The 15012-nt window shown below is 39.1% G+C and overlaps 1 protein-coding gene across 14 annotated transcripts in view; it reads left to right on the top strand.

Moving 5' to 3' along the window:
• The window catches only part of anks1b (ankyrin repeat and sterile alpha motif domain containing 1B), a 703274-nt gene that overhangs the window by 658479 nt on the left and 29783 nt on the right, over nucleotides 1–15012 (top strand). For 9 of the 14 annotated variants that reach the window (XR_004415215.1, XM_033039691.1, XM_033039692.1 and 6 more), the window contains 2 exons: nucleotides 9957–10064; nucleotides 12257–12319. Coding sequence is in view for 12 of the 14 variants with exons in the window: in XM_033039691.1 (XP_032895582.1) it covers nucleotides 9957–10064; nucleotides 12257–12319 (171 nt within the window). In the remaining 2 variants the exon portion in view is untranslated. The remainder of the gene's footprint in view (nucleotides 1–9956; nucleotides 10065–12256; nucleotides 12320–15012) is intronic. The other 5 variants (XM_033039699.1, XM_033039698.1, XM_033039694.1 and 2 more) reach the window with 1 other exon arrangement.

Raw genomic sequence — 15012 nt, 5'->3', positions numbered from 1 at the left:
TGCCTAGCCAACATCAAAAGGGGAATTAATTCAAATCGAAACCTGGTCCGTGCTGATATGTTTACATCCTGCATCTGGTCAGTGGATCATTTATATATGTGTTCCACATTTGGGGGGGTGGGGGGTGGAAGGGGAGAGAATCCAACCTTCTCGCCCTATCAGCCGCTCCCTTGGTGTCTCAACCGTGGCAATTATTTTTGGCAATAGGTGCTAGCAAATGAAAGCAGCCCCAATGATAAATCTGGAAAGGAGTTAAGCGTTCGTGTACTCTTGAGCCAGGGCATTGAATTTTGATTAATTGCTCAACATTCCTTCTCTGCAATTTATTTTGGAATTCTGGGACTCAGTAACTTGTGAAAGGACGTATAGAGCCAAAACCATATTAAGATTCATCCTAATGCAACTTGGGAAAACTCCAACTCTATTATTTCATGTGTTTAAAATATGGGTTTACTGATTTTGCTACAGTATACGTTATCAATCACATTGATAAAATGGTAATAGAATTACATCATTCATAAATCAATCATTTTGATGCAAATGGAGTTTATAGCCACAACACATAATCCTCCGCCATTTCCGCCACCTCCAACGTGACCCCACCACTCGCCACATCTTCCCATCTCCCCCCATGTCTGCCTTCCGCATAGACCGCTCCCTCCGCAACTCCCTCGTCAATTCTTCCCTTCCCTCCCGCACCACCCCCTCCCCGGGCACTTTCCGTTGCAACCGCAAGAAATGCAACACCTGTCCCTTCACCTCCCCCCTCGACTCCATTCAAGGTCCCAAGCAGTCGTTCCAGGTGCGACAAAGGTTCACCTGTATCTCCTCCAACCTCATCTACTGCATCCGCTGCTCTAGATGCCAGCTGATTTACATCGGCGAGACCAAGCGTAGGTTGGGCGACCGTTTCGCTGAACACCTCCGCTCAGTCCGCAATAACCTACCTGACCTCCCAGTGGCTCAGCACTTCAACTCCCCCTCCCATTCCCAATCCGACCTCTCTGTCCTGGGTCTCCTCCATTGCCAGAGTGAGCAACAGCGGAAATTGGAGGAACAGCACCTCATATTCCGTCTGGGGTCCTTGCGTCCTTATGGCATCAACATTGAATTCCCCCAATTTGGCTAGCCTGTGCTGTCTCCTCCCCTTCCTTCACCCTCTAGCTGTCTCCTCCCACCCTCCCATCCGCCCGCCCTCGGGCTCCTCCTCCTCCCTTTTTCCTTCTTTCTTTCCCCACCCCCCATCAGTCTGAAGAAGGGTTTCGGCCCGAAACGTCGCCTATTTCCTTCGCTCCATAGATGCTGCTGCACCCGCTGAGTTTCCCCAGCAATTTTGTGTACCTTCGAGTTTATTAGTAAGCTTGCTTGCATCATTAGAAAATGTTGTATAATTGTTGCAGCATTCTGCTAGGGAAAATATGATAGTCCAGTTCCTGTGCATCTTTTCCTTTGAGATTTATTGCAAATTTCTTGTAGACTAATTTTCAAAATATGTAAACATTATTGAAATTCTATTAGCTTTTTAGTAACAAATTGTCAATTGATGAGTCTACATCGCCTCAAGTCATTTTAGTTTAGTTTTGATTTTGTTTAAATATGCATAACTAATTGTGTGTATTTGAAGATAGTTTATTGTAAAATAATTATTATGGAAAAATATTGTATGAGTCACACTATCATACAGTCTCACTTCCAATTGATTTGTTAAAAATAGTTTCAATCATTTTTCACAAAGCTTTAGCTCTGTGCTCATTTAGTTGCTGTGTCATCAGAGGAAGAATGTGCTTAGGAAAGTGAAGAGGTATTTTGGCTAAAGTTCCCTCTCCTGGTTGCTATCGAATAACTCCCAATGGGGAGTTGCATTTATGGACATTGGGAAGAAGATTAGGAACAGCTGTGTGAGTTTGTGGCCAAATAGTCAATTCATTATTCAAGCTTCTACCTTTCACTTGCGTGAGGTGTTAGTGGGCATGTTATATCTCAAACCCCTCAAGCTAGCATCCTTGAGAAGGGAGGAAAGCACAAAAGAGAAGTTCTCTACGCAAGTTGTTCCCTAACATTGTTTTGGATTATTGCACACATCTTCTTATTGTGTGTACTTATTGCTTATCAAGAAATTTAGCTTCATGTGATTTATTCACAGTACTAACTTGATCAGAGTGCTTTCGTGAGACAGGACCATGTGTGCAAGAGTTGAGGTGTCATGTTGCAATTGTAAGATGTTGGCAAGACCATATTTTGAGTATTTTGCATAGTTTTAATCGACTAGTAATAGGAAGAATGTAATAAGCAGAAAAGATTTGCAAGGATGTTAGTGGGACTGGAGGGCTTGAGTTATAAGAGGCTGGATAAGTTGGGTCTTTTTTTTCCCTGAGAGTGAAGGGAATTGGGAGAGTGGCATATACAATTATAAATGGCATAGATAAGGTGGATGGTCAGTCTTTCCTTCAGGGGAAATCTAAAATTTGGATAGGCATATGTATAGAAATGTTTGAGAGATAGGGGCCAAATGCAGGCAAATATGACTAGCACAGATGGACATGGGTGAGTTGTGCTGAAGGACTGTTTCTGTGCTGTCTAACTCTAGTTATAGATGTATTTTTTCAAGAATAGTTTATTCTTGTCTTTGCTTCCACTGTCCTAAATTACTCGAAGCATGCTAAGCTTAAAACTGGAGAAATAAGGCAAGTGGGACTAGTTTAGCTGGGACATTGTTGGCTGGTGTGGGCAAGTTGGGCTGAAGGGCCTGTTTCCTCACTGACTCTATGACTCTAAGGACTCTAATGTGTGAGATTAATACTTAACAAATGTGATGGAATCATTCCTTCAATGTTTTTGACTTTATTCAAGAAGTTGCCACTTTCAATCTAGTGTGTGATTTATCTCTGGGACAGAAACTGTTGAGGTGAGATAATTGGTGTCCAGGCCCTTGAGTTTGAGAGAAGAAAGTTTGTCAGGATTTCTTCCCTAGCTGGGATACCTTTGTACTTAATCACAGTGAGCCTCGCATAAAAAATACTAGGAAATAATATTCCCATGGAACTATACTTTAACAAGAAATCAATGCCACCAGAAAGCAAGCTGGCATGGATGAGAGGAAGAAGCAAGTGTATAGTGGTGGTGGGCGGGGTGGGGGGGGGGGGGGGGGGGGGGGGGGTGACATAATGTGTGTCCTTGCAGGTAGCTCCATGTCTGGCGGCACCCTGTTCTCAACATTTCTACATCTCGGGATGTTCATTACATCCCCTTTCTGTATCTCTTTACCTTCCAACAATCATTCAAGATCTCTTCACTTATTTCTGACCTCTTGCACATCCCCTGATTTTTATCTTCACAGTATTAGGAGGCATCTCCTAAACTGCCCAGTCCACCAATCTTTGGAGTTCTCTCTAAATGTCTCTTCTGCTCTAGCCCTCTCAGCACTTTAAACACCACTGAATGACCTTGGATTAAGCTTTTGGCTACCAATCCTAAAACATTCTTGCAAAGCTTGTGATTAGAATTGGTCAGATAATCATTCATTGCAGCACATAAAACATTTGAATGTTGTAGATAATGTGTATTGTTTTTGTTGTACACATTATACATTACTGGTGTAGTTGTATAATGGCATAATTGTGTTAATAGAGAAAGAATTTGATATATCAAAATTCAAAAGATTGGTGTTATTAATATCAATGGTTGCAATTGGCGAAATAGCCTGATCTGTCTTTATGTCAACATTTATTTTGTATCTTCTGAAGTATTAGGCCATTCAACCCCTTGAATTCCATACTAGCTCTCAGCCCAATCCCATCCATACAATTCTCCCACTTATTTCCCTGAATCCTATTATTTCTCACCTGCTTATTAATGCTCTCTTGCTTTTTTCCACCACCCACCTAATTGGTCAATTTACAATAGCCTATTAATCTGACAACCAGCACATTTTTGGGATGCGAGCAGAAACTAAAGCACCTGGGGGAAACACAAAGGTTTCCAGGGAGAATGTGCGATTTTCACACAAGCTGCACCAGTCAGAATGGAATCCTGGATTGCTGCAACTGAGAGACAGCTGCACTCTCTGCCAGTGCCACCCGTATTCTATCTTTATAACATTCCCAGACCACTGACATTATTGCGCACATATGGCACAAAATCTGAGGGGCTTGCATTATTTGGGTAGTAAAATGCTTACCAATAATATCCTTTTGTGTTGAGTTGAACCCTGCATTCCACCTGTACTATCTTCAGAAATCATTGGAAGCATTGAATGGTATAAATTGGACTAGTGTTGGGCAAGTCTTTCTGCACATTCATTCCATGGAAAATATTAACTGCAACATTGTCAAGACAAGGAAACCAAAAAGTTTATTTCCAATGCATCAAATCAATTCACGAAAAGCAAAGATGGATGGACTTACAAAATGAAAAAATAATTTTCAGTGATATAGCTGGAGAAGAGGTGTCCAGACAGAAATGTATTAGAGTGGGCTCAACTGGGGAGATCTCGAAAGAACTGCCAACAACCGAGTGAGGTGGAGGACATTTGTCAATGGCCTATGCTCCCTAGAGGAGCAAGGCTTAAGAAGAAGAAGATATATTTACCTCGTATCAAAATGCCAGCTGGTTCAATAGTTTAGTTTTACTACTAGTAAAACTATTGAACCTACTGGCAAATATTTTTGTATTTGCATAAATCATTTTGATGCATAACACTAAATGCAAACTTGAAACCAAAATTAGAAAATGCAAGAATTTCATTATTTTGAAAGGGAAATCAACCAAAAGTTCAAGGCTAAATCCAGTGGTTACAAAAAAATACAAATACAATTTTACATTAGTTATTCCACATTCTTGGATATCCCCCCAACCTGAAATTACTTATGGGAAGTAGCAACTGTGCATTCACATCACCTAATATTCAAATTACATTAAATTAGATTAATTCCTACGTCTGTCTGCAGGAAGCCAACTAGGTGCACGGTGTCAGTCATTTAAATGGTCAATGCCATAATGATCACATATTCAACACATTTTCAAATCAACATGAAAAAACGTCTTGAAAGGCCTTTAGGTCGAATATGTTTATGTTTAAAAATAGTTTGAGATTTCCAGTCCAGCATTATGAATTTTGTTATTTTGTTACCTGTTGGTGATGATTTACATCCAAATTTATTCTCTGTTTCTTTTGCAATCAAACATTAAAAATGGGTACAAATATTACAAACAAGGCCCACGAGAAGGATATTCTTCACAGCATAATTTCTTTAAAGCTGAACGTTTCAAGCCTTCATATATATTCAAATTTCCTGCCAATATCTCCACAATGGATTAAATGTCAAAGGCATTGTTCAGTGGACTGATGTGACTATGTAAATGCATTTAGCACTGCTGATTGGGGGATACATTTCTGGATGAACAAATTTAGGAATGGGTAATCCTGTGACAAACATATACATTCAAATAATTAGAAATTATGGTACAAATCTCAGGTGAGGGGGAAAAACCAGTGATATATTTAAATATTTATCAAAAGGAAATAAAATAATGGATTCAGACCATAGAGTGAATGGAGAAGTGGTGGCATTTTAATCTGACAAAATGCTTCAATGATGATTGGCTCATGATGGTTTGGACTTTTATTGGTATTTATGTCGTTACATGACCAATTACAAGAACACATTCTTTTACAGATGATTTCATCTTGCATGCACACTCTTTACATTATCTCAATAGCACACTGCAAAACGTGCTTTGAAAACAAAATTGGAAGAATTGAATTACTTTTGCCAACCTCAATACAAGAAAATTAAATTCCAGGACATTGCTCTTCTCTACAGTCTAGTTTTAATGAGGTATTCCCCTATTTCTTCTCTCTTCCCCACTTTCTGTAGTCGGAATATAGTGCATAGAAGTACTGGGTTTATCATTGAAGATTTGGTTCCCCTTTGATTGTGATGGATTGGCACTGCGAGAGAGTAACCCGAGTGACTAAATTACTGGATTTAGACAATCCAAAGCTTGAGGTTGAATTAGATCCCAGCAATTCATGAATTTAAATTCATATAACTAAATTGAATAAAAATTAGTTGGAGTCATGAAATCTCATCTGGCTCACACATGTTTTGCAGGGAAGGAAATTTCCTGACATTACCTGGCCTAAATGTTACACCTAAACTATTGATATTAGTTGACCTTTACCTGCCTCCTCACAATCAAATGGGGGTGCACATGAAATAAACATTTAAGGAAAAAAATGTGGAGTTTATTTTAAAAATCTTGATGTTGTGACACATTTAGAACCAAAAAATCTGCACTGAGGTAAAGGAGCATTTCTTTGCGCAACAGTAAATATCAACCTGCTTTGGAAACTAACCTTGTATTAGGTGTGGAAATAGTGTGGCAGCCAGTGTGATGATGAAGCTTAAGAGCAAAGTGGGCGTCAAAGCCCTTCCTTTTACAAAGATTAGGCATTGCCTATACAGTTTAATTAATGTATTGCGCTAAGGAGATTTACAATTTATTGCCCACTATAATGCCATTTATATTCTCTTGAGGTTTTAAATTCTACATAATTGCATGTTTATGTGTAAAAATGGGAGTCTTACTATTATTTACATAAAGTTCAAGGGTCAGGTACATGGATTTTCAAACAAGAACCTATGCCATTAACTAACAAGAACAGTGTCATTTACTCATCACACATGCTAATTTGGGAATATGGGTTTTCAGTTACATTATTCTATGTTCACTCTTCTGGGTGAGATGCTAACTGCATTTCGTTGTCTCTGTGCTGTACACTGCACAATGACAATAAAGATTGAATCTGAATGTACTTTTTTTATAATGCAGAAAAAAGCCATTCTGCCTATATCGTCTGGCAACTCCCATAACATCCCAATTCTCCTTATTTTTCTCATTTATGCCCGTTGACCCCCTTGATTCTTCCACCATCCACCTACACTTAGGCTAATTTACATTATCTAATTAGCTAACAACTATCACATCTGTGGCACCTGGGAAGACGCAGACCTCCATAACCTCAAGGTGAAAATGCAAACTTCACACAGATGGTACATGAGTCAGAATTGAACCCATGATGCTGCAGCGATGATTCAAATGTATTACCACTGCACCAAAAGGCAATGAATCTCAGGCTTGACATTTCTATCAAGAACTGAAAATCAGAACAACCAAGAGAAAAGTGTTTTTAAAAAGTTACTTATGTATGATAACTGCAGATGTGGAGATCTCCAGCAAAAAACATATTCATAATGCAGGGACATGACCTGAAACGTCAATTGTCCATTTTCGTTCCACACATGCTGCATGACCCACTGAGTTGCTCCAGCAGTTTGTTTTATAACTTTTAATTATGACTCTCTTTGTTAAAACGTGCTCCATACTACAAGAGAACTCTTATAGCAGCCAGAGGAGGTAGTTGAGGCAGGGATTATCCCAACATTTAAGAAACAGACAGGTACATGGATAGGTACACAAAATTGCTGGGGAAACTCAGCGGGTGCAGCAGCATCTATGGAGCGAAGGAAATAGGCGACGTTTCGGGCCGAAACCCTTCTTCAGACAGGTACATGGATAGGACAGGTTTGGAGGGATATGGACCAAATGTGGGCAGGTGGGACTCGTGTAGCTGGGAACGTGTTGGTCGTTGTGGGCAAGTTGGGCCGAAGGGCCTGTTTCCACACTGTTTCACTCTATGACTATAACTCAAGCAAGTGGCTACTGGGAAGTTTTTTGTATTGGATCAAGACTTTATGAAAACTGTGATAACATTTCTCCAGATGGTTGAGCTGCCTGCTCCAGGTCGTCCATTCCCTTTATGTTTACTAGAGGCAGAGATCACTAATTCGTTAGATCAGAATCTGTGCCAGGTTTGAGGACTTGAATTTTGAATATTCTTTTCCATAGTTGGTCAAATGCTGAACAGGGGGGCAGTGGAGAATTTGTCCATATTTCCTGAGATCTTTAATGGGGGCAGGTTGGCTGAAAGCCTGTTTAACAGATGTAAAGTATGAGGACCATTATCTTGTATACTTCAGAATCGGTGAGTCTAAGCCTCAAAGCATCTACACATGAAGGCGCATCTGCATAAAGCAGCTCACGTGGTGAACTTGTGGGTGACCATGACCATGGCACATATGTGGCCAGCCCTAACCATAATGTCACCTCCAGTAATGAAGTGTGCAAGCAGAATATCTACAGAATATTATAACAATACGTCGCCACTTAAATGCTGGAGAAAACACAACTTTTTGTTTTAGTGCACTTGGTATACTTAGAGCAGCTTTGAAGTTGCTCGTTCAATGGTGTCATTAGTTGTTTATCTGCTGCATGGGGTAGGTCACAAGAGTGAATCGGGATCGGAAGGAAGCGCAATCTGTTCCAAGCAAAACTTCTGTGCAAAAAGCATCTAAAAACAAATTTTAATTGATCCAATTTCTAGGCTCTTGTGTCAGAAGATCCAGTGTTTGTAGAGTTAACGGATTATAAATGAATGTATTGTATATGTATTGTCAAATCCGAACAAAGATAACAATATGTGGTTATGATGCTCACTGTGGATAACAATATTTCTGAAGGCCATTATGACCGGCTTCATTCTAAACAAAGTGTGATTTATAAAGACGACTTATACAGTCTCTTTATGGCATGAATACAATTTTTATAACAGCACAGGAGATTTCGGAGTTGATGTGAACCTTTAATCAAGTGGTATTTATTGGAATAAACTACAATTCGCTTTAATTCATCATGGGAATAATAAGCCGACTATTCTTGCAACTAGGCATGTATTAGCCTTTTTTGCCAGTTCACAATTCAATCTTTATTATGGATAAAGTGAAACATTTTAAAAGAACATTTGTTACTTTGTGGTAATCTAATTTGAGGAAAATATCCTTGGCTGATTACTGGTGATCACAAACCTGATTTTTTTTTAAAAAGCAAGGATAACGTGGACTGGACACATAAAATCCATAGTTAAATTCAAAAGAATTTCCTCCCCGAGGTATTGGGTATGTTGAAAGTCAGAAAAACTGTCTACACCATACCATGTGTGAAGATATTCCTTACTTACCTTTACTCTAATTTATGTAAATTTGCTGGAATTGGGTTTTCAAGGTGAATATATATATTCTCTCATTGGTATATGGTCACACTGATCAGTTCTGTATTTATTTATTTATGCCTACTATATTCTGTTGTGTTGAAGCAAAGCAAGAATTTCATTGTCCTATCTGGGACACATGACAAACTCTGTTGAATCTTGAATCTTATAGCTTAGTGATGCAGGTGGGTGTTTTGCTTTTACTGATATATTTTTGCAGTGTGTTTATGTTAATATAAGGTTAAGCGCCTGTTATTTTAATGTTATCAGAATTTATGTTGCTATGTTCTAACCATTTATTTTAAATGGGTAAGCATCACAGTTGCTTGCATTCCTCTACAGTGATCAGCTGAATTTTGTCAACTGTATAATTAAAAATATGGATGACCACCAATGTGGTCATTCAATTTGCAGTACCTTTCTGATATAGACTTCTTGTGAAGTACATTTACAAAAATGCTTACCCTCTCCACCAGTCTTGCACAGCGGCAGAAGCAGTGAAGATCCATAGGTATGCTTTCTGCTATTTCATCCAGAAACACTGCAGAGAGATTACGGAAACAGACTTGAGCCACACTGTGTGCAACGATTGGCATTTAAATGTAAAACGAATAAATGTGAGGTGTTTTGTTTTTTGTCCAGTTAATTTCCTTTTAAAATAGCACCTTGTCTTGTTGTGAAGGCACATTAGGAAGAAGCATAATTATTCTGGCAACTAAGTCCTTAACCACGCTGCAGTTCATCCTCCCGATTGGATAACTCCCACTGCAAGGCCATTTACTAGTTTTGAAGATTTTTTTTACTCTCATTCTGTGAGGATTCTAATGTGTAAAACTGAACCTTTCAGCTATTGAAAATCAACCTCCTGGGTCACAGAAAACGAATCTTAGCATCACTTGGAGACAGACTTCATGACGAGCCTCCTCAGAAGCCTCCACGAACCATTACACTGAGGGTAAGCTGTGTTCATACAGTGCTGAATTAATACTGTTACCCGCGTGAAATAGACCTTGGTACAAATTTAATTAGTGTACCTTAGCCCAGCTTTCAGCACAGGCATGTATCATTATTAGCTGCTTGCCTCGGTAATCTTTCTTGCACCATGACCACCACCAATGTTTATTATTTTATATGTGAGTATATTCCCTGAAGATCTTCCAAGCAATATTGTGAAATTAAGAGGTGGAAAAACTCATTTCAGGTTTTTATTATTGTGACTTTTAGTTCAAATCCAGCCTGAAAAATCTATCAAATCTTTCAGTCGGTGTTAAAGAAAGACAAATCAATAACTATTCTCATTAAAAAGTAAACTCTCTTTACCACAAATGTCAAAGCCTTTCAGCTATGATTCTGGGATTCAGATAGTCACTGAGTCAGTCTTAGCTTTAGTCTGCACCACATTAACCCTTCATCAACAACACTATATATCAAATCTTTTTAAGATTTATTAACTGCTGTTTCACCGTTATTTTTGTAATTATTTAATCAATTTGGATCATTTAAACAGATTATTTTAAATTATCTACAGTTCATTCTTTAGCTTTGTATTGGTTTTATTTGATTATATGATGCAGAACACAATAACAAATCTGCACATTGTTGAAGCACATCCTTATTGAGTGATTAATTACCTAAACAGGGTGAAAACCCTTTAATTTAAAGCAAGGTTTTGTGTAGTCAGTATTGGATTACTAAGAAACCTATGTAGCGTATTTCCCGGCAAAGAAGACGCAATTTTTTACCATAAAATAAGGCCGGAATATTTACCTGCCTCTTGGAGGCCGAAGGTTAGGTTGTTAGCCAAGAAAGATAGACTTGGCTATCCTTCAGTACAGCAACATCAAGAACGATGGTCCTGGGTGGCTGAGAGCGGGCGCCGGGACCATACAGCGAAGCCGGCTGCCACCCCAGCGTTTTCTGCCGGCCCGCCCGCCAGCCAGCCATGGTGTCCTTTGACACAGGCGCAACTGGTGGTGGTTGGTGGGTAGCTACTGGGCAGGAAGTCCCCGTCCCTCAGACCTGAGCCACACAGCGCATTGTGGGACAGGTGAAGATGGAGGCTCCCCAATCCTCATTGCCTCCTTCAACCAAACCCTTCATCCCGTCCCGCCAGCCTTTTTTCAAAATTTAGCAACTCAAAATGTGGGTGCATCTTCGATGCAGGTGCTTCTTCTTTGCCGGGAAAGACGGTAGTTTGAAGAAACAAGTGTATTAAGATCCAAATCCAACCCACATCTTTCTGCCTACTTTCAGTGGCTATACGAAGGAAACCATTTTAGTATGCATTATTTGTGCTCAGGTATGCATCTTGGTTTGATTGTTCTTTTTAACGCTTCCAGCCTAAAATATCATATAAGCATTTGTGGAAACATATTTTGCAGTTGTGCTAACATTAAAGAAAGGGAAGTACGTGCAAAGATTTGTCTATTTTTCAAATTGATATTCAGCAGAAAAGGGAATTGTTTACATGTTGGGTGCATGGGGAGACGGAAGTCAGGGCATTTTTGACTTATTATATTGCAAATGTTTTTGTTATTCTCTTAATGTCAAATCTTAATACATTTTTGGAATATGATTTTACCATAATTTGTGTTCATTTCTCAAAACAAAATATCAGTATTTAAAGGATATTATACCACAACGTGTGTGTTTAGATGGCGTTACTTTACCCGTTGAAAACAGGACCTCCAAATCTAAATGCTAACAATATTAAATAATTGAAGTGATGGGATTATTTATCTTCCAGTTTCCAGTTCTAATAAATGGTTTACATTGAAAACATTAGCCCATCTTTTCTTTCTTCAGATATTGCTATGTATTTCTGCCATTTTTCTTTCCTTTAAATTGAATTCTGTCATTTTATTTTCAAAAGAAACGGAAAAAAGTAACTGTTTCCAGGCCAACATTTGGGAATTCTTAGAAATGTATCTGCAAATCTGTGTAACTTACATGGAACTGCTTATGCATTCAAACTTGCTTCCCACTATTGGAAGCAAATGTGATTAATTCTCATACAGACCGTTAGGTGAAACAGTATGCTGTGATAGGACCCTCCATCTTGGAAGGAGGGATCAACTGACGAATGGTGGAAGCAGAAGCCACTCGTACTAGGTGCTATTCAGATTGGATCTCTTTTTATATCAATAGGTCAGTTGTCCTGAGTCCCGCAATGCCATCTTGCAAGATGATGTATATATCGTATCTTGGATGGTAAGTCACCTCACTCTGAAGTAAGGTGTAAGAAGGAACTACAGATGCTGGTTTGAACCGAAGATAGACACAAATAGCTGGGGTAACTCAGCAGGACAGGCAGCAGCTCTGGGGAGAGGGAATGGTTGATGTTTCGGGTTGAGACACTTCTTCTGAAGAAGGGTCTCAACCCGAAACGTTACCCATTCCTTCTCTCCAGAGATGCTGCCTGTCCCGCTGAGTTACTCCAATACAATACAATACAATACAATTCAATTTATTGTCATTTGGACCCCTTGAGGTCCAAACGAAATGTCGTTTCTGCAGCCATACATTACAAACAAATAGACCCAAGACACAACATAATTTACATAAACATCCATCACATTGCTGTGATGGAAGGCCAAAAAAACTTATCTCTCCACTGCACTCTCCCCCCCGATGTCAGAGTCAAAGTCAAAGCTTTTTGTGTCTATCTTCACTCTGAAGTAAGCTGGACAACGTGGAAATTAGGCCTTCTTCCCACAATAAAGTGCAAAAATACTTCCTGATTTCTGATACCTGCCCTACTGCAGGATGTAATTACTTCTACACCATGCTTTTCCCAAGAAAGATTTAACTCAAAACTCCACTGAAGGGTAGATGTTTGTCAACATACCTGCCTTGCTCAAAATGGAAAAGGTTGGGCAACTTCTGCCACACTTAAGTCGTCCTGAAAATCAAACAAAATTTCTTATGCATATTATAGGAAATTATATGAAAGCCCGTTGTTTTGACAAATATTTTCAAATCCCTGAGATTGCTGATTTTGATTTGAAGCAATCTTGCTGCTGTACATCTGTATTTTACCTATTCCTTTCTCCCCTTCACAATGACCATCTGCCAACAGAAAGTGAGCACGAGAAGAATATATATGAATTCCAAGTGCAGTTCCTTTTTAAAGGAACTTTTTCTGTTCTAGTTATTGCATATCTGAACTATCTGCAGTTTGTAAAATGCAAAAGCGAATGTGGCAAATATGACCTAACTGGAAAGACATTATAATTGTTTTTGCATCATTTAAATGCCCTGCTCTTTTTCCACCCCTTCCCCATAAAAATATGTGCCTAATATTGTAATTCTTGGGTTGTTAATGTTTTTTTATTACATAATGTCTGTCACTGAATTCATTTCAGATGGCCTCAGGGTGCAAAGGGAAACGGATAATTAAAGATGCATAACTAAAAGTATTATGAACAACGTGCCATTTGAATTGTTTCTGGATATTTGGCCCTAGGAAACAGTTAATAAATACATTTTAAGTGGAGCTTTCATTCAGATCATACCAATTTCATACCTTTTGTCATGAACTTTTGTTTTTGCACCATACTTAATACAATCACCCAGTTATAAGTAAATAGGTTTTAATAAATATTAGGTTAATATCATATTGAATAATTCTGATTTCCAGTAATTTGCATTGCCAGACTTGTGGAGGAGAAGAATGTGGCCTGTGCTGCATTGCACCCATTGGTTGAACTGAGCTGGGTAGACACAAATGCTGGACTAACTCAGCAGGACAGGCAGCATCTCTGGAGAGAAGGGATGGGTGAAGTTTCAGGTCGAGACCCTTCTTCAGACCAATCTATATGACTGAGGTAGCAAAGCTAATTTCAGAAATATAATGCTGTGAATATTTCTGTTATTTGCTGTTTCTGACTTGATAACCAGCTGGAAAGATTGCAAAGGGTTAAGCCACATTATTTGAAGGAAGGGCTAACATAGGAAAAATTGTCATTGTTTGTTAAAAAAGATAGGTAAGTCCTATTCCCATAGCTTGCCTTTCTCTGTCACTGTCGGACGAAACAAGGACAGCTTGGTCCAGACCTCCTGCTTCATGCCAACCTTGTAACTTCGAGTCTGTCACCAGGCTTTCTAAATCCTTGCTTGACTTCAAATCCAGGAGCCGTAACTTTCCCAAACTCAGTAAGAGCAAGAATGAGACAATCATGGTTGACCCGTGCTAGAGAGTACATGCATTTGAAATTGATTTCACTATTGTTCATGCGACTTTAGTGCCTAACTGGGTTTCAAGACCCACATCCTGTTTGCCATGAAGAATGCCTCCTTTATTTGGCTGGCATATTACCCATACTGCCACTCAATCAATCTATCCCCAACGACTATCTGGAGAAATCCTCTTTGGAAGCATCCTTCTTTCATTTAGATCGTTATAAGTTTCATACTAATGGATGTAAACTAGAACACGTTTAGAAATTTCCTCCAATAATAAACACATCCAGTAATGCAATCAAACACAATATGAGTGTAAAATTCTAGTGACCATCTAAAGTTCATGGGGTCTGATTAAACTGCAACTAATATCTTTGATATACACATCGTAATGTGGCTGCAGAGTATCACTGAATTCTTCTCATTGAACTGAAATAAATTTTGCAAATATTTGCTCCATCCCAATTTATTGATTCATTAAGTCACAAGCATGGAAACAAATCCTTTGGCACATTGAGTCTGCACTGATCAAGTACCCATTCTCTCCCCATTTCCTTAACTTCCCACCAGAATCTACCACTCGCAAATACTTGCGCATTTTAAAGTGGCCTATTTACCTACCAATCTACCCGACTTGGGATGTGGGAACCCAGAGGTCATAGGAAGAATGTACAAACTTCATGCAGATTGCACCAGAAGTTAAGATTGAACTGGGTTACTGG

Source organism: Amblyraja radiata, chromosome 21 (assembly GCF_010909765.2).
Source record: "Amblyraja radiata isolate CabotCenter1 chromosome 21, sAmbRad1.1.pri, whole genome shotgun sequence".
Taxonomy (NCBI): Eukaryota; Metazoa; Chordata; class Chondrichthyes; order Rajiformes; family Rajidae; genus Amblyraja; species Amblyraja radiata.
This window is presented reverse-complemented; position numbering and strand designations above follow the sequence as displayed.